General features: G+C 39.6%; 1 protein-coding gene across 2 annotated transcripts in view; it reads right to left on the bottom strand.

Moving 5' to 3' along the window:
• Positions 1–20,414, bottom strand: part of HIVEP1 (HIVEP zinc finger 1) — a 118,284-nt gene that overhangs the window by 16,781 nt on the left and 81,089 nt on the right. For both annotated transcript variants that reach the window (XM_069853646.1, XM_069853647.1), the window contains 2 exons: positions 6,862–12,800; positions 406–539 (listed from right to left, as the gene is read on the bottom strand). In XM_069853646.1, the coding sequence (XP_069709747.1) occupies positions 406–539; positions 6,862–12,800 (6,073 nt within the window). The remainder of the gene's footprint in view (positions 1–405; positions 540–6,861; positions 12,801–20,414) is intronic.

Here is a 20,414-nt window from a genome sequence, read left to right as displayed (position 1 = left end):
ACTGGAGTCTGTTGCTTAGACCCTGGACTATATCCTCCCTGGATACAGTTACACAAGCTTACTGCAGGACAGGTATCATTTATCACATAAGAGAAATATAGAAAAAGAATTTACATCTATGGCTGTATCTAGCTGCCTTTATGGCTGATTAATGTTTGCCCTTTGGAAAAAATGAATTGCACTGCCTACTGCTCTTTATTTCATTACCCCCCTGCATAACTCTCATGGCTCCATGCTTCTGATGACTTCCCATTTTTCTTGGAAACATAAACCAACATCCACAGACTGCAGAATGGGAACTGTTGTTTAAAATAAATCAAACAGGAAGCAACATCTCTGTGAAGTCTAGCATCAGGGAAAAGAAATCTTCTCAACAATATCTAACATACAAAATACAATACTTGCCCTCCATCAAATATTTTAACTCTTCTTGGTTCAGTTTTGATAAAGGAATTTTCTTTATCGTGCTCAGTGCTTGATTCAGAGCTTTCCTTATTGCTGAATTCAGTTGCAGTCAATTTTTTTCTATTTAATGCTCGCTGAAAGAAAATGAGATATGTGTATCATTAAAATTAGTATATTTCACACACCATTCCAACCTGTAAGTTATGATGGATAAAAGCATCATAAAAGCCACAGTTACAGTAACTGATTTTTCTACAATGCTGAAATACGTGAAACAAAAACTATCTTTTACAAAACTTCTTCTCTACTATGCAGTCACTATTTATGGACTGGTAAATCAAGATGGAGATTATGGCACTATAGGAAACCAGGAATACTTTGAATCTACAGTAGGAGATTCCTCTTCCTTCTTCAGGGAAGGTGACGTTTTTTAAGCTCACAGATAGCTTCCTACAGAGCAAAGATGCCACTGGACCGCACAGACAGGGCTCTGCAGCTGCATGATTCATTGCCCCCCACAATTTGACAGATATGGAGAATCTTAAGTTAACTAAAGTTTTGTTAACTTTAACAATCAGTTATCAGTGCTTTTTCCCCACAGCTCAAGTCCTGCAATGCCTCAGTAGCCATCCCCAACTCCAGCTGCCTGATTTCTAGCAGAGCAGGGCAGGGGAAGGAAAGGCTCCCCTGACTGCTCTCTATCCCACGGCTGCAGGTCTCCAGCCTTACTCGCCGACCCACGGACCAGCAGCACCTCATGACTGGCAGCAGCTGCTTTCCTGCAGCCCAGCAAAGAGAAGGATGGGAAGGAGAGAGTTACCAAAGGGAGACACTAACAGGTAACATCTCTGATTTCTAATATTTTTCAAAAAATATACCTGTTCCGGTGGGGGACTTGACTGTTACCAATTCAGTAAGGTTAACAAAAACCTTCCAAAGCAGGACTCCACACTTAATTCCCACTGCCAGATCAAATTGCAAGAAAAAGTGTACCAATTGCCTAGCAAAAAAACCCCACCTTTCTTCATTTCCCCTGATTATTAATTAAGGAACTTTTTTTAAAGGAAGATGAGTTCTCCCAACATTTGCCAATTAAAATCTACTCCTTCCAAGTCTAGGATATTTATAAAATAGGCAACAATGAAGGAATGATCCAATTAGCCAGTAATTATTAAGGCTGTATTTATAAACTGTCCTACCCACGTAGCTGGCACACTTACCACATTTAGTCATATTGATAAGTGAATAAAATGCTGAGAGAAAAAAAGTCTGGCCTTATGTTTTCTACTCATTATAAAATTTAATGCTGTAAGCTTGCGAATTCTTGGCAAGAGGAATGACTTCACCGGCTGACTTAAAATAACTGATGAATTACAAGTTACATATATTGACGGGTGACATCATTCTGGCACCCAGTCCTTGCCCATAAGCCCCCGTGCAGTCTCAGTCACCGTCTTTAATTCCCACCTGATGAGGAATGCAGCTGATGAACAATTAGCATAGATCAGAGGAAAAGCATCTTCCTATTTGATTCAAAGCCCTAGGACTCTGCATCGGATGCAAGTACCACTCCAATCTGTATGCTTTCATGCAGCCCTCTGATTGATTTGGGCTGGATTTTCAAACATCTGAGCAGTTCTATCAAAGCATTCATGACAGCTCTGCCTGTGTGTAGGAAGAAAGAAATTTCACCCTGCATGTTTTAACAGTATTCATACAAGGTGAAAGGAGATGATGTTCTAGATGAGAAATATCAGAAGCGAAGCCTAATTCAGTAATCGTACCTCAGCCGTGTTGTAGTCCCTGTGCACTACCTGACACATGAACGGCTTTTGTTTCCACTGCATTTAAAATTTAGCAAGGAAAAGAGTACTGGGGTAGTGGAAAATACAGAATATATGCGATAAGCCCAATATCGCATAAATATTCCTAGCAGCTGGAATAATGCAATCTTTAAGTGCCTGATCTTTCAATCCTAAATACTAAGTATTCCTTCCAAATTTCATTTTCAAGAAAGAGAAGACAAAGTAAAAAGAAAGATCACAGAAGTATTTGGCCCACGATGTAATAGCATTACAATATACTGTATAGTCACAAAAGCATATAGAGTGCAAAAACTAACACAAGACCCAATACTTCTGGATTCTATACCCTTCCCCGCCACCCCCTTTTTAACATAAAAGTTTAGGTTCAGAGATAAAATAGTCTAACATAGGTATTCAAATTACTGTCTGCCTCCCGCTGGTGTGCCTTAATTTACTGGTTATATGCTATTTTAGCACTTGTTTCAGTATCTTAAAATTGTAAAATGCTGCTATCACAGAGATGCTCTAATAGAAACACTGAGTTTCTGCCACAGAAATCTACACCAGAGCTTGCTGAGAATGAAAGAAGTGGCCTTTTTAGTTTTTATTAAAAATTCTAAATTGATACTGAAGAGGACTTGGGTTCTGTGTCAGTTTTGAAGAGCGGCCAGTCTCTAAAGCATGGGTTCCTTGTGTGGAAATTCCTTAATGTACCTCACCTAAAATCCCCTCCAACCCCACATGTACTGGTGGAAAGAGTAGAAAAATGGCAACGCTGTAAAATGTTCCTCTCCATGATTACTTATGCCTTCGGTTTCTAACAGAGTCTTCTCCCTTCTCCCATAAAGACAAGGATCGTGATTCATTTCTGCTTTACTCGGTTTGCTCCAATTTAACACCACTGTCTGCAATTAGTAGTATAAAACTGGAAAAAAACCTGCTCTTAGGGCTGCCCAGAGACCAGAGTTCAATAGATATGTCTGGGTACTTTACAACATACTTGGAATAAAAAAAACATACTCACAGCCTGAATCATCAACATTATAAATTTCAGATTATAATATTCATTAAACATTCTTCCCACTGGCACATAGCCACTTGAGGAAAATGTTTTTAATATCTTTAAGCTTTTACTAGTTTACACATAAAAATCTTATGCATTTAACTACTTTCCAGTGGTGAGCTCAACTGCTGTGGCATATTATCCAAAAAGGAAAGCTTTCCAGTTAGCAGAAAATTTCCATTCTTCAGCCTTATTCTTGCCTGAAAATCTTCACCCTGCAATACTGCACACATTACTGATTCACTTCAGAGAAGGAAGCCAAGATCAGTGCTGGGGCTTGAGTTCAACACCAATGACTTCAGTTGAGGAAAACTGGTGAAAAATAATAAAACCCAAAATATATCTATAAAATAAAAAGAGCAAGGGGATAAAATAAGTTTTTTTCCATACAGGTGAACCTCCTGTTACATTTCAACATGTTATATTCATTTCAGGAGCTTCTTTCCCAATAACATTTTGTGGTTTGTTCACTGACTCACTGGAACGTGGCGATTTCACCTATTGCCTCTGAGCAGTGAATTGTGAAGAGCAAACAAAGTCCTGGGGTTTGTTGTTGTTTGCATTTTGTTCACATGTCTCTTCATTTCCCATGGCATCTATTGTTGAAAGAATTGTGTTTTTTCTAACAGTGATTAGTAGCGGTTACACAGCAGCACGAGATCTCTGTAAACACGAGTTGGTTCTGGGGGCAAACCCAGGAATGGTTCAGCAAGGCACTTTACCTTCATGAGGAGATCAGCGGTTAAAGACCCACAAGCAGAACACACCAAATCACTGTGGAAAGGGCTATGACTGTGACAGAGGAGGTGAGGCATAACAGTGCTGCATTTTTATTGTTATTTATAAATTGGATTATAGCAGCACTTAAAGCTCTCCATCAGGTCAGGGTTAAAATGTGCAAACCACTTGAGCAAACACAAGCCCCAGAGACCTGCAATCTAAACTCCTGTTCCCAAAGGAAATAAGGACCCACCAAGCTTTTGAGCAGGAAAACAACAACTTTTTTTTTTTTTTGAGAATTATTTGCCTATTTGTTCGTTTGTTTTTTTAAAAAAAATAATAGCAACTATTTATTTCCAAACGGACCTCCAATGTTTTCCATGGTCAGTCTCAACCAGAAAAAACAGTAGGAGAATTACTGGGCATGAACTAAACAAGGAATTTCAGTTTTTTCTTTCTTTAAACACAACTTCTATGAGAAAGTTTCGAAGTTGGCATCAGCTATTACATTACCAGGTCTAAGTGGAGACTGGTAATACAAAAGTATATTGTAACATCATCATCATACTGGAAAGCGGCTGAAATTCCTCTGCCTGAATCCTCAAAAGGGAAAGCAGACAAACTCTAGAGGTGTTAGGTCATAATATCTATCAGGTCCTTGACATATTTAATTTCTGCCATGTAACACCTTGCTTGTACAATCTGAGATGCCAGTTAAACTTTAATTGGTACTTTCTCCCTACACTTTCTTCCTTCATAATGGCTCTGAGTAAAACCTGTAAATCAGCTGCAAACTGAGCTTAAGAACTCTTCATTTTCACAATGCTCATATGCTTCACTCAATGTGTCAGCAAGAAAGACTGAAGAAAGATTAGTAACTGTGGTTCTTTTGTGGCAGAAGCAATATAAATGTACCTGACAGCTGCCTATTACAGCATTCAAGTACTCCTAGACTGTTTAGAAGGGTGCTGTCAAAATATTTTTCAAAATATTATTATCCATTATTTATATTCTAAACAGAATTTGTTTGTAGGCAAAATTTGCTCTTTAAGAGGCACATGGTAGCTCTGCTATCAGAGATTTCTTCTGATACACTGCTCTTCAAAAATAAAACAAACACGACTCAATGACACAACTGATGTGAAACCTGCTTTAGAAACAATCACTCAATTATGTACAATAAAAAAGTTCAATCTTCAAATTCTTTTTTTTTGTAAATTTAGAACTAAGTACAACATTTCATGAAGCGTATGAGGGAGCAGGCTGAAAAAGGTAATACGAGTTTAAATAAAGGTCTCATCCTAATACAGAACAACTCAATTCAGTAACACACACACCAGCCTGTATGTATTTTCTACACAAAACATTACAGATAAAGCTTTATCTGCAATACAAATGTTAGGAAAGTCCCCTACTGTTTTCAGGAGGACCAGATTTAATTCTAATGCTCTTTGGCATGAGGGGTTTCAGCATATCCTCTTGACTTCTGTAATTCTGAAACTCTTTTTTTTCCTCTTACAAAGGGTTTATCATCCTACCACTCTTTTTCCCACTAACAACTTTGTAACTTAGCAGAACTTTTAGCAAGCAGAGAAACGTCCCAGGGTGGCCTCCAACAGCAACAGCCTCTGTCACTCAGCATTCACAGAAATATGTGTCTTTTCCCAAGGCTGTGGCATATTTCCTGTAGAGCGAGTCCCAGCTCAATGCTTGGAAAGTCTTGTTGATGGAAGACTGCAGGATTAGGACAAGCTACAACTGCTTTTGCCCCTCAACAAGAAAAAAAAAAATTCTATGTCCAGAAGGACTCAGGAGAAAGGGAGGTTTTGGTTTTGCCATCTCCAAAGAAGGTCAGCAACACACACACGGCACACACAGCAAAGAGAAAAGAAGAGCGCAAAATCCTGCTGTCCACTGAGGACCTCTTCACTCTCTTCAGAAAGCTATATGGCTTCACTAAGATAAAAACTAGTACTGGAACCATTAAATAGACATGGCCACCTTTACCCATTCATACAGATAATTCAATTACTAAGGAAAACCAAGTCTGGTGCAAACCAGCACAGCTTTGGTCCTGTCCATAACAAGACTATCCAGTGAGTGAAATCCTGATCACATACACGTAGCCACAAAACAGCCAAGGAAATAAAAAATGACTACTTTGCTCTGCCGCATCTGACTCTGGAATGACGTAGTGTTTTATGTGGGTCACAAACATTGCCCAGAGTATGTTCCACTGCACAAGATTTAATGTCATCTTTGGAATCGTATTGATCCAAGAAGTTGTCAGCATTTTTATAGCAGCCACAATTTTGTTTTAATTGTCGCTATTTTTGTCACTATTTCACACTGCTGATGGTGACCTAGGTGGGAGAAAGGCAAATGGTACACTGCTCCTCTCACAGTTAGATGATCAGTGATGGTGAAAAATATTTTCATGGTGTTTCCATAGACACTTGTTCAGGCCAAGCACTCATATATTATAACAAAAAATACCAGCTGATTTTTAAAGCAAAATACGTAATTACGACCTTAAGTTAACCTGTTTTAAGTTAAGTGTTAAAAAAAATATTTATATCAGAACTATTTTTGTTCTAACCTTTGCATTTAAAAAATACCCAAAATACATTCCTGCCAAGAGATTTAAATCCAGGAACTAAATTCCATGAAAAGCAGTGATTCCTTATGAACAGGTTTCTTAATGGAATTATTTAAGATCTTTTTAGCAGTTTGATCCAGCATAACTAAAATAAATAAGCATATGTTATACATGTCAAGCATATGACATTCTCTAAAATATGAACATGCATGATTTCCAAAGCAAATCCTCTGTAAATGATCAGTATACATCAAACATATTTTAAATACCTTGGTTAAGCTGTTCTTCCACTTGCTTGAATAGACCAATACATCAGATCTGGGATGAGTAGTTCTTGCTTGAGTGTACAGGGGTTTTTCAACTTTTTGTTTCGAACTGAGGAGGGAGAGTGCTACTTTTGTTGACAAACCAAGTGGATTTGGATTGTTGGGACTAATGGTCCATGTAGAATAGGCTGAGATTTTCTGATCATTTTGCAGCACATGCAATGGTTTTCTCTTTAGGAGATAACACCAAGTAAAATTTGTTGTGGTCTTGAGGCTCGGAAATGACAGCCTCTGTATTTCTCCTGTATTCATTACAGCCAACGTAGTTAGAGGCTTTGTTTGGCCCTGGCTACTGATGTGCTTGCTGTCACTGCCATTAACTGGGGACCTTCTTTCCTGACTGCTGCTTACAGCCTTGAGAAGAGAACTCTGATTATTCACTGAAGACAATTCCAATGGTTTTCTAACTACAAACACTGGCGATGTGGAAGAAGACTTACGGTCTTCAGATTCTGGTGACTCTTTTAGGGTTTCTGAAACCCCAGCATCCGGTGAATGACAGTCAGACAACAGCAGGTCTGAAGCAGTATCTTTGCTGTTTTTTTCAGGCTGTGCAACACCATCAGAATCTAGGAGGTGATTTTCCAGAGGCTCTGTGGTGCACACCTGTCTCACCAAAACTGGTTTCTTATGCTTGCTAGTAGGATCATTAGATCTAACATTCAACGAATGCAATGGTCTAGCATCCGTCACGCAGACAGCTCCACTCTCATCTTTAACGCGTTTTTGCTGTTTTTCCATGGCTATATCTAAACTGTTGGCTGGGGAAAGCATTCGTTTACTTGAAGCTGTAGCTTCTGGTTGAGGGAACAGGCCACTAACTGGCACTTTCTGAATAATATTCAAAGAGCTTGACAAAGGTGAATTTCTGGTTCCACTTTCTGGTTGTGAATTTTCAAATTCAAATGAATTTGGCAAAGTCCTCTGATGATCTTTGTGAGATTTTGGCAGCTGAGCTTTGCCTTCAAGCACTGGCACTGTCAAAACATTTGTTTTGCAAACAGATTGATTTACCTGATCCTGGGTCACTAAAACGTGAGGAAGGGGTGTAACAGTTGCAAAGCCATATGATGGCATACTGCTGTGAATACGGACAGGAACCACAAAAGGAGGAATCTGATGTATTTGACTGCTGCAGTTATTAGGGACAATTTGCTTTAGAGGAGGCACAGAGTATGGATTAGACATGTCAGACAGTTTAGTCTGCAGCTCAAAGGAGGATGCATTCTGGTCCACTCCAACTTGGCTTGGAACAGTCTGAGTTGATAAAGTATTTTTTAGGAATTTAGAAGAGTATGGCTGACCAATATGTAATGTTTTAACTTGAAGTTGATACTTCGGAGCAAAACAATCCTTTTTTTCATTAGGATGACAAGAAGGCGCATATGTGCTCACTTGTTCCCCTTGGGCTGATATTTTAGTAGATGTCTGGGAAGGCTGATGAGTTGAGGATGCCTGTCCTTGATTATTATCTAGAGGCTGCTGAACTGAAGACAGGCTAACAGGATTACAATTTGACGAGTGAGGCCTGAAGTGAGTCTGTGAATGCTGAGTACTCGGAGAAAACTCCACCGAAGATTTGCTGGAGGTCTGCAGCCTGTGCAATGGCACAGTGGGCACATCTGTAGAATGAGCTGTCTGAAATGAAGAAGTTGATTTAATTTGAGGCTGATGATTTTCTGGAGCAATATTTAAAGATATTTGTCTTACAAATGGTCCCCTCCTCCTTTCTAGCAGAGGTACATGTCCGGTAACTCCATTTGCCGACGACACTTTCGGAGCAGCTATCTCTACAAGTAGGGCAGGTTTTGATGGAGACATGCTTCCACAGTCGAAAGACTTACTTCTGTAGTCCACAACCTCCATTGATGGCTGCGTGCAGCTGATCTGCTCTGAGGCAGCACGTCTCATTTCCCGGTGATGAGAGCCTGGCACAGCCAGTGCATGAGAGCCAGCGGGAATCATGAGGAATTCTGATGACTTACTAACAGGCTCTACTTTGGAAGGGTTCTCAGCCTTCCAAGTGTCATCTTTATCGAGCGAAGCTGAGAAACTGGAGGCATGAGACAAGCTACTCTCCCGACTTAGGCTTCTGGAAAGCGTGGAGTCAACACTTGATTCAGCAGATGAATGCTCCATTTCAGCCAAGCGAATTCTTTTCTTCTTTGGTGGAAGCTTTTCTGTTGGCAATTTTGACAGCGTTTCACTGCGCTGTGGCCAATTAAACCTTTCTGTCTTTTCCTGATCACTGCATTGGTTTTCTTGGTCCCTGTCTGGTTCTTCTGTGACCAGTATTTCAGGAACCTGGATGTTATGCTGGCGAACAAGTCTTGATGGCTGAAGCGGTGTGCTTCGCTCATTAGAAACTATCTGGCTTCCCTGAACTTCCCCTCTAGGTGCTTCTAACGGCAGCGTTTGATGATGCTGGGGAGTATTCAGATGAGGGTGTCTATCCTCTTGGATTACAACTGTATTCAAAGAGTGGTGCTTTGCAACCTTGTTGGGTTCTTGAGAAGAAATTGGTGATGCTCTTTCAAAGGACTCAGATTTCTCAAATGAGCTATTTCTGCTCAGTGAATTGGTGTGCTGTATTACTGAAATGCCAGTCCCTTGTCTTTTCAGCTCCACCTTTTCTTGCACAGCTGAACTTGTCTGCTTTTCAGTAAGTGGAGACATCTTCGGCGTGGTAGTCTGATCTGAGCCTCGAGCCACAAGCTGAATTTGGGAACTTTGAAGCAGAAGGTTGCTAGGCTGTTGTGATCCTACCACTGTTGTCGCACTGTGTTTTGACAGACTGGAAGAATTTACTGACTTGCTTTGTCCTTCTGTGTTCTTTGATGATATGCTTGTATCATTCTGCTGTGGGTCATCGTCATCACCAACACTTTTAATTTTCCTTCTTTTCCTTATCTGTGGTGTCTGCTCCCAGCCACCAGTTGAAGTAGTGACTCTGTAGTGTAGAATTTGAGGCTGTGTACTGTTTGGAACTGTTTTATGCTCAGGCTCTCGGATTGCTGCTTTAGTTTTAGGTCCATGCAACTCTGAACAATAAAATTTCTTGTGATTTTCGAAATTTTCCAGTTTTCTATATCTGTTTCTGCAGGTTTCACACTCAAACATTGTTCCTCGCACCTGAGGGGATTTCTTTGTTTTTTCTAAATTTGATCCCTGTGCCAGGGACTTGCTCCTTTGCAGTAAAGATTCATTTGATATATTAGAACTCAGATAACTTTCTTCGACAGATCGCACTGGTCCAAGAATTTGGCTTTCACCAGTAGAAGAATCTTCTATTGCTGCCTGTCTAACAAGGGTCCGAGGATGTCCACCTTGGTTCAGTGGAGCAGCAGGTCCTGATACAAAAACATCATCATATAAAGAGCCAATTTTATCATCAAATGACTGACTTCCTCGAAGGGGATGAGAAGGAGGTATTACATTTGGAGGTACTGCAGAGTAACTGGTGGTAGGCATGGAATTACTTCGTGTTATAGGTAAACAGTCAAGGGATGGTACAGAAAGAAGAAAAACTTGCTTTGATTTCTCAGTGGGTGTGAAAGGAGACTTTGGTATATCAGAGCTTGAGCTAGTTCTTCTTCCCATGGGCTTTAAATCAAACTGGAAAGAGTCCTTAAATATGTAGGATTTTGGAGAATCTATGCTTCCTCTTCTTGAAAGAGATGTTCTTCTTGGTTTCACACTGTCTAACTGTTTGTCATCCACAACAGCTTCATTATCAGAAATCAACTTTGAGATATGCTCCTCAAGGGTTTTCGTTGCCATGGGAGGTCGCATTGGGCCAGAGAGAACCAGATTCTTTTCGGCACAAACAGTTTGTACCACTGATGCAACCACACCACTTGCTCGTGGCACAGAGGGCAAGTTTTTATTTGGATCTTTCTCAGAGGTCAACAATCCTCTTACTAAAGGAGCTGGTGGGCTCATTGTTTGATCAGCACTTTCAGAACGAGAGAAATAACCAGAATCAGTACTACCTAAACTTCTAGGGCTCAAGAGACATTTTCCTTGCTGATCCTGGGAACCATCGGTTGCCTGTTGTCTCTGAAGCTGAGCATGCACTACTCCTACTGTGGATCCCAGCTGTTCCTCTGAGAGACCTGTTTCTACTTTCTTATGTTGTTTTATGTCATTCTCCTTCAACGAAGCTGTATGCGTTAAATCTGATTGCAGAGTTGTCACTTTAACATCTCCTTTTTTCTGTGCTGCAGAAAGCTCAGGTGCTGGTTCTGTTATTTTGGGGCTATCGGCCCTTATTGGAGAAACATTTACAGGATGAACTACTACTTTTGGTAAAGCTGCCCTTACTTGAGGTTCTGTATCATGTAATGAAGAGTCACCTGGTATATAATCTGTGTTGCTTAATGGAACAGGGCTTCCTTTCCGTAACATTTCTGCACTTGAAATGACTTTCACTATTTGTGCAGGTTCCAGTTCTTGATCATCTTGTCTTTCATCAGCAGTGCCTTCATCTTCACTTTCACCGCTTTCTTCTACATCTGAATGAATGCTAAGTGCTTTGTCTGAGTCATGAGATAAGAAGAGGCCACCCGAATCTGGTTGTAGGCCAAGTCCAAGTTTGATAGCATGTGCATGAGATTTTTTGTGCTTGTACAGATTGCTTTTGGTTTTAAATGAAAACCCACACGTAACACAAGGATAAGGTCGCTCTCCAGTATGGGATCGGATGTGCTTTTGGAGAACGCTGGGCTTGGCACAGGCCCGATTGCAGTACTCACATACATATTTCCCCAGCTTTTTGGGCTTCTGGTCTTTCAAGAGGTTACAAATTTGTTCTGCACCATGGTTTACAACTGATGCTATCTGGGCTGAATTATACATAGGACCTATAGACAAGTGTGTTGAACTTGACGTGCTAATTGACAAAGGTGAAGATGAACTAGCCACTAATTGGTTTTGAGAAAAAACCTGAGTTACAGTGGAAGATGAGGTTTGAACAACAGATGAAGTTACTGCTATGCTGTATATCTGCTGGAGCTTAGGGTTTTCTTGACTTTGCTGTTGCACCAACGACCTAGTGAAACTTGGACACATAACAACCTGGTGATTTTGTGGACTGTTTTTAGTAATAAGGTCTTGTGAATGAGAGACTGAATGGCCTTGTGCTTGTCCAGTCTTAGCTGTTGCTGCTACGTGCACATTGTTTAATGTACATGGGTAATAGTGAGGTCCAGCTGCAAACTCATGCTGTGACAAAGCAGACTGATTTTGAATGTTCATTGTATTGGACGTGAGACTAGAAGAGGTGCTTACAGTTTTATTTGGTCTCAGTTTCTCTATCTGCATCCCATAAGGGGGGCACTCTTGTGCTAAGGTGTTCAGTTCAGGCTCCATAGCTTTTAATAAGACATCGAATGCAGTACGAGTACATGGGGATGATGTACTGCAATCAACAAAATTAATACATTCATTACTGTCAGTCTTGGTTTTACTTGATGAGGAGTTTGAGAGAGACTTCTCTGGTGAGTTCAGTTGGTTTGCATCAGTATTCTCCGCTGCCTGTTTACCCAGATCTAAAGACTGCTGTGTCAGTGAAAGCTTTGTATGCACTGATGTCTCACATTTGGTTGTTTCAACACTTATCTCACTACTAAGTGCTCTCCCATTTTGTTTGGTACATTGATTTCCATTTTGCACAGGTAGGTGATCCTGTGTTGTGGCTTGTTTGGAGGCATCCGGAAGAGCTTTTTGTGGTGAAGGGTCTACATTTTGCTTAACCTTGGTTTCAGCAGGGCTTCTCAAAGGCGATTTTGGTATTTTTTTTAGATGGTTTTCAGTCACAATCTTTTTTCTTTTCACACCTTTAATTGCATCTTGGGTTCCTCTAGTAACAGCATCAGTGATTTCTGTTAAAACACAAAGAGAATAAAAAAGAATATTAAAACAGATAATGCAGTGTATTTTTATTTATATCATTTTGTCATCTCAACTTTTCAACAGTAAGCCCTGGGGCAACACGACTGTCCATTTCTCCAGCCTCCAATATTTTTCAACAGTTATTGTATTTTAGTGAAGATCTATTTCATTCTTATCTAAAAAGAGCAATGCTTTCTAACTGATGCTGTAAAACTTTACAAAAGTAATTCACTATAGGAAAAGCTTCAAAGGAAATGTAAGAAAAGCAAAGCTACAGTAAGAATATTTTAGCAATTATAGCAACTCCTTTTGATATAAAGTAAAAAGAAACCTCTCTCTTGCACTTGTTTAAAAATCCAAATCATCATAGCAAGAAAAACAAGAACCAAGACACAAACCCATTTTTATGTTGTGTTTGACACTTTTTCCATCTATATGTTGCAGTAGTCAAGGAATGAACACAACTTCCTCAGGGTTATATTTGTAAGTAGATTTATCATGGAAACAGCACAACCACCCACACCATCTGTCAAATATTATATTTCAGAGCTTCAATTACTGAACTTCAATAGCATTTCAGATAAGCAACTACTGTGGATGAATAAGCCACACTAAAATGATTTTCTATTTGTGCATCATGAGACAAAATAAACTAAATCTGAATTATTTCATTACTAGCTACACTTGTTGCTGATTTCAAGCAGACATGCACGTGGAATTTCAGGGATGTAGTGAAGAGCAAATGAATTGGAATATTATTCAGTAGAATAATTTTGTAACAAGTACTTATATTTGTACAGAGTCCATTTTCCTCTATAATAAAAAATACATATAGATTGAAATTCAGCATTGATACTTACAAACTTATGTTTTCATCGGTACTTGATGTTACTCACCTTTGTTTACCTCAATAGTGTGATACTTAATCTGTTAGTTAAATATTTTACTTTTGTTTTACTTCTTTCCTAACATCCACTCAGTCCTAGGCACTGCCTCACCTACCGTCACTGCTACTACAGAGGAAGCCAAGTATTAAATGGATGCAAATCCATTTTCTTAAGCTTTTACAACACATTTATTAGGCTGTTAGCCAAAACCATATTCATCTCACTGCCAATACTCAGAGCAAAGGAAAAAATCTGATGTGATTACAGGGCTGATGGCCCTGAAAAGGTTCAGCTGCATACAAATTCTGGGAAGCAGTACTGAGTAACTCCATGTAGTATGTTTACCTGCACAGAGTCAGGAACAGAGGTTTATGGACACTTCTAGAGAAAGAAAAGCCTTAAAAATATGTATAAAGGGACAAAATTCTCACAGTCGACTTCACAGGGAGAAAGCTAAGACTGGAACTTCAAAATTCCATTTCCAACTTGATGCCAATTTAATGTACACATATATTTATTAAGGGTGAATGGATATTCAGGACATTTCCTTGCAAATGGAAAGATGAAAGATGACACATCACACATAATGTATTGCAAAGGTGGAAGTATCTATTCCTCTCACAGCTTGACCAGAGGAAATTTAACTGTGAAGACTAAGAGATTGTTTTGTCACATTCTGCAGTCCTATAAAAGAGACACTAGAATCCCTCGCCAGAACTACTGGCTACGAAACCTGGTTATAGGGACTTCATGCTCCTCTTGAGCATCCACAAAGAAATTTCTGCAGTAATCATTCACTTAACATTTAAACAAACTTTGCATTTATTGCTTTATCACTAAAACTTATTCATATTAGACTGGATTTAACATATTCAAAGCCGTGCTGTCTTCCAAAACGATGTTTTGTTCTTTCCACTGCTTCACTATTAAATGAGTGGCTTATACTAATAAGTTACCGTCAGCATTATTAATGGTGATTTCTTTAAAATTTAGTCTGCTGCAACTGTTTTTTCTTTGATAACAACAAAAAACAATTTCATACTAATCAAAGTAAAAAATAACAAGGTAATTATATTAAAAGGGGCTTTTAATCATGTTTTGATGATCTCTCTGAAGCATGGCCATGTTAACTGAACGTATTTTGTTTTTTTCATCCCACAACCATGCCTCCAGACTGATCATATTGCCAGTGTTTGTACCTGAGCACTATGGGAAGAGCTGGACAGATTACGCATACTTAGGAAGATAAGAGTGCCAGGAATTGTGAACATCCAAGCAGGCAAACATATACAAAAAAGACTAAGGTGTTTTATACTGCAGTAATTGTACAATGAATTGATGTGCTACTTCCTGATGTGTCACAATATTAAATAACTACTACTTCTGGCTTTCAATCATATAGTGCAGAGGAGTAAGCAGACTCAACCTGCACCATGCTAGTGAACTGGAAACCAACACAGCTGAAAGAGACAATAAGGCTTAAGAAAGCCCTAAAGAAAGTAAAAACGTATCTGTACTCTACCATCAAATAATTAAAAGTATGAATTCACTATGAAGCCAAAATCAGAATCTTCCATAACGTATTTACTGCTTTGTTTTTAAAAAATGTTCTTCAACACATGCTGAACCATAAAAATTGTTTGAGAAATTGAAAAGGAAAGAAAAAATGTCCAAAAGGCAAGTTATCCATTTACTCATTGCACTGCATACAAAAAGTAATTTTCTTCAGTCTTCGCAACCACTCATTATGTTGCTTCCATACCAATAAAATTCCAGTCCACAGAAATCACAAGAACTACTCTTTACCTGTACTTCTGACGTAGAATAATAGAATAGTTAGGGTTGGAAGGGACCTTAAGGATCACATAGTTCTCACTCCCCTGCCATGGGCAGGGACATCCCACTGGATCAGGTTACCCAAGGCCCCATCCACCCTGGCTTTAAATGCCTCCAGGGATGGGGCATCCACAACTTCCCTTGGCAACCTGTGCCAGTGTCTCACCACTCTCACGGTGAAGAAATTCTTCCTAATGTCTATTCTGTATCTGCCCTTCTCCAGTTTATACCCGTTCCTCCTCATCCTATCACCACAAACCTTTATGAATAGTCCTTCTCCAGCTTTCTAATAAGGCTCCTTTCAGCTATTGGATGGTTGTTATAAGATCTCCTTGGAGCCTTCTCTTCTCCAGGCTGAATAAGCTCAATTCTTTTAGCCTGTCCTCAAAGGGAAAGTGCTCCAGCCCTCTGACCATCTTTGTAGCCCTCCTCTGGACTCATTCCAACACCACCACATCCTTCTTACATTGAGAATTCCAGAACTGGAGACAGCACTCTAGATGAGTGCTAGATGAGGTCTCACAAGAAAGGAAAAGAGGGGCAGGATCACTTCCCTCGACCTGCTGGCCACATTTCTTTTGATGCAGCCCAGGACATAGTTGGTCTTCTGGCCTGCGGGCGTACACTGCCAGCTGATATAGAGCTTCTCATCGATCAGCACCCCCAAGTCCTTCTCTGCGAGGCAGCTCTCAATCATGTCATCCCTCATCATGCACTGAAAATTTTTTTTCACCTCTTCTGCGATTCCAGAGATGGAGTCATGCGTTTGCTTCAGTGTACTTGTCTATAGAACCTTGTAAAATCTACTTTTGTAACAATGGTTCTACAAGGCTTAACAATAATTTAAGTCCCACTCTCTAATTCACTCCTTGATAACTTAGAAATCCTTACTAATAATGGAAATATTGACTTCATGTTTGCTCACAACCAAATTCCTAGCCTAGCTGGGGGAAAAAGGAATCCCTGACAACTTAATTTCACTTTGTTTTACCTTTTCATTCCTTTTGAATTTATATCTTCTTTTTGTATTCCCAGTTTATGCTGAAGATATCCCATTCCACGTTTGTTAATCTACAGCTACATGTTCACAAAGATCAGCTGTATAAGCATTTCCAGGAGCAATAAAAAAGCTGGTGGAAAGTATCAGACCCAGAACACTAAATACTCTTGCCTTTCAGAGCTACAAACTTTCAGGAGTGTGATAATTTGCCAGTGCCCATGTACCCACATCAACAAGCTGACACCAGACAAAGAGAACATAAAACCAAACTTGCAAGAAAAAAAAAAAAAAAGAAGAAGAAGAAGTTGATCTGCTTTTCTTTCTCTCTCTGCCACTCCACATGCTTTGCTCACCTCCCTCCGCAATCACAAAGCCCTTCTCATGGTTAGGTGGTAATTTCCCTTTTTCTCAGGTGGTGAAGTGGTGTTGTAGAGAAGTGCTGTCACCTCAATCAGATGTCTAAAAAGGATTTTCTTCATAAGCTGTATTACATCAAAAAGGATTAAGTTACCCAGCCCAAGAGAAGAGGCAACAATGCTATTTATTTTGCTCAGCGCCTCATTTTTCACATCCCAGGGATACTAGAGCATCTCTTTCGTGCTTTGCCTGGTTGGCTTTGTTCTGCTTTGCTATCAAGATTCTCCGTTTAATTCTTTTGCTTCAGTATGAATTCTGCATTCAAAACACAAGAAAAACTGATGTTTCGAAACATGATTTTATTCACCTATAATTTCTCTGCTGCACTTTGTTCTATGCACAGGAAATAGAGCAAAAGAACCCAAGTGTGATGGTGTAGATAGCAATCTGGCAGAGTAACTCATGCAGCAAATAAAGGAAAGGTATTAGTGATCTGAATTTTCCTTCCGAAGCATTTACTGGTGAAGTAGACAGTGTCTTGACAAAATGATCTCAATGGTTTTGTTTAAGTAACTTCCAGAACTGCCTATCTCAAAGCCTATGTGTTATTATAACACCCACTCTCTTTCTCTCCCTTCAAACAGAGCTACGTGCTTGTACTTAAAAAGGAAGAGAATAAGAGGGAACAAGCAAGGCACCAAGCTTCTTTCTCCCTCATTACTACATTGTGAAACACAGAGCAAGTGACCATTACCTGCCCCTACTAGTCCAATGAATGGCACGATTTTCATCTCACAGGCTCTCTTTATGTTGCAGAATTTTAAAAATCATTGTAGGTTTCCATAAAGAGACCAGATTTTCAAACCCAGGTGCCTAAACTTTAGCTGTGAAATCTGTACTTCACTCTGAGGCCACTGCAATTCTGAAAGTGTTTAAACACAAAGTGACGTCTTAAAATGTACAGTAAAAAGTTACTCTGACACCTAGCAATAGTAGCTACTATTGTATATTGTACTATTGTAGCTACTATTGTGGAAGGCTTTTCAAAAGCAAGAGTCCATTCCTAAGGATCTTATTCTGATTAAAGCTAAGCTTCCAAGTGGCTTTTAAATATTCAAAATATTTTTATTCTTGGCATGACATAGTTATTTAGTTTTGATTTCACCGAAACTATCGAGACCACTCATGAATCACCCCACTGGGTCTGTTTTCATAAATAACTAAAGAGCATGATTATGAGATAAAGAAATAAGTCTCACCAGCAAATGCATAGCCACCAAAACTTACCCTACCACAGCAAGAAATAACTAAATCTTAATTTTTTACTATATCTCCTCTCTAGCTTCATACCATCTCCTATGTGTTAAGTACAGCCCAAGAAGAAAAACAAACCAATCCCCCTTGATTACATAAACCACACACACAACTATGAAGATGTTCTCAGCCCAGAAGTCAACAGAGAGATTTGAACAAGATTAACTCAAACACCACGCTTAATTTCAAGCACAAATAGAGGATTTTAAAGTCAATCAACAATTTTAACAGCCCTGTTTCAGATGCGTAACTTCAGACTTCTTGAGATGGCCACGTGGTGGTCACTAAGTGTTTCAGAGGTCACAAGGCAAGTCAAAGAAGTCAAGGTACTCCAAGTCAGCAGCAATATTTGAAAATCTCTGTTGGTAGGATTCATCTATGCTTAACATCTTTTATTGCTACACCAGTCCAAACCCATACGGAACACACCCTTAAAAACCACCTGATCTGTATGTAAAGCACAATTTGACATTAACTAATTAAAAAGGTGTGAGGGAGCTTTGTCATTCAAAGGCTAAAGCAGTCTGATAGGGATTGAATCAAGTGTTCATCTATACCAACGTCTGTCCTTTCGTTCATATCAACAAACACTGGACAATTCCATAAGGCATGGATAAATTAAATATGTTTTCATGATTTCATATTGCCTGTAAACATGTGATTATTTTTCTTGGTGTTTTTAACACAGAATACTAAGGTTTGAGTTCATATGTGACCCATCAAAATTATGGTATTGGCTGTCAGCAAGATAGAGGTTCTCCAATCCTTTTCTAAGGGTCATTTCATACCAGGTTTTTGTACCAAAATGACTATTTTATTTGCATAATTTCTCATTATTAACCAAAATAGCAAATGTCCTACTAACTAACACAGGCTCCAGAAAACATGTTAATATGCATTACCAGCACTCATTTGAATAATGCCATTAACCTCAATGACAGCACACGTTTGTGTACAGTCAAATTCAATTTTAATGCTCTCTACCATCACATCCCAGCAAGCCCAAAAAAATCATCATATCTCAACTTCATATATTAAAGGTAATTTTCGAAAAAATATATATTGATACATACACCAAAAAAATCTTATTTGGTACCTCTACCACTAAGTAAGTTTCCCCAATTTAAAAATTAGTATTTCATAAAGACACAAGATAATTCAGGTGGAAAGGCACCTCAGCAAATCTCTAGTCTAACCTCCTGCTCAAATCAGGGCCAGCTATGGGATCAGACCAATGTCCTCAGGTCCAGTAGGGTCTTGGAAATCTCCAAGGAGTCTACACAGTCTCTGTGTGCAACATCTTCCTCTGCTTGACCGTCCTTGTGAAGAACAAGACAGTCTGTGCCTCTCTCATTTTGCCTTATTCCTGTTGCCTCTCATTCTCACACTACGCTCCACTGTGACAAATCTGACTTCAATATAACCCCCCCCAATCCAACCTCTTCTCAAGGCTGAATGAGCCCCAACCCTCAACTTCTCCTCATAGGACGTCTCCAGCCCTGATGGTTGTGGTGTTCCAACACTGAACACACTCCAAGTTTTTGATGTTCCCCCTGCACTGAGAGGCCCCAAACTTATGCCAAACATGGCATAAGGATTGCTGGCTAAGATAATCCCTTCTCTTGATCTCTTGGTCGTGCTTTCATTCACAGAGACCAGGATTCCGTGGCCTCCCCTGTTGCCAGGTGTGCTGCTGGCTGGTGCCCAGCTTGCTGTGCACTGCATCCCCAAGGGTCTTTCTGCAGAGCTGCTCCCTGCTAAGTCCGTTCCCAGACAGCCCCATTGCAGGGGCTCCTCTTGCCAGGGTGCAGGGTATTGCATTTGTACCTGTTGAAATCTATCTTACTACCCTCTCTGGCTGCCCACCTATCAAGACTTTAGCACCTTAACCTGGATACAACAACATGAGGAGACAGTGTCAAAAGCCTTCTTAAAGTCAAGATAAAAAATTACATTCATTGCTCTCCCCTTGTCCCCAAATCTAGTCACTTTATAATAGAAGCCATTTTATCATAGTCATTTTATCACACCTTTCATCAGCTTCCATTGTTATGAGATTGGAATACATAAAGCTGAAGGTCTGCAAAGTACTTTTGCTCACGTTTACATCCAATACACTGTTTGCATGCTTCTGTAGGTCTTCATCTTAATAAGTCATTTGCATCAGAACACATACCGATGATACACTCTCTGGCCATGTGGAACACATA

The sequence above is a fragment of the Phaenicophaeus curvirostris genome, chromosome 3, assembly GCF_032191515.1.
Source record: "Phaenicophaeus curvirostris isolate KB17595 chromosome 3, BPBGC_Pcur_1.0, whole genome shotgun sequence".
NCBI classification, from domain to species: domain Eukaryota; kingdom Metazoa; phylum Chordata; class Aves; order Cuculiformes; family Cuculidae; genus Phaenicophaeus; species Phaenicophaeus curvirostris.
This window is presented reverse-complemented; position numbering and strand designations above follow the sequence as displayed.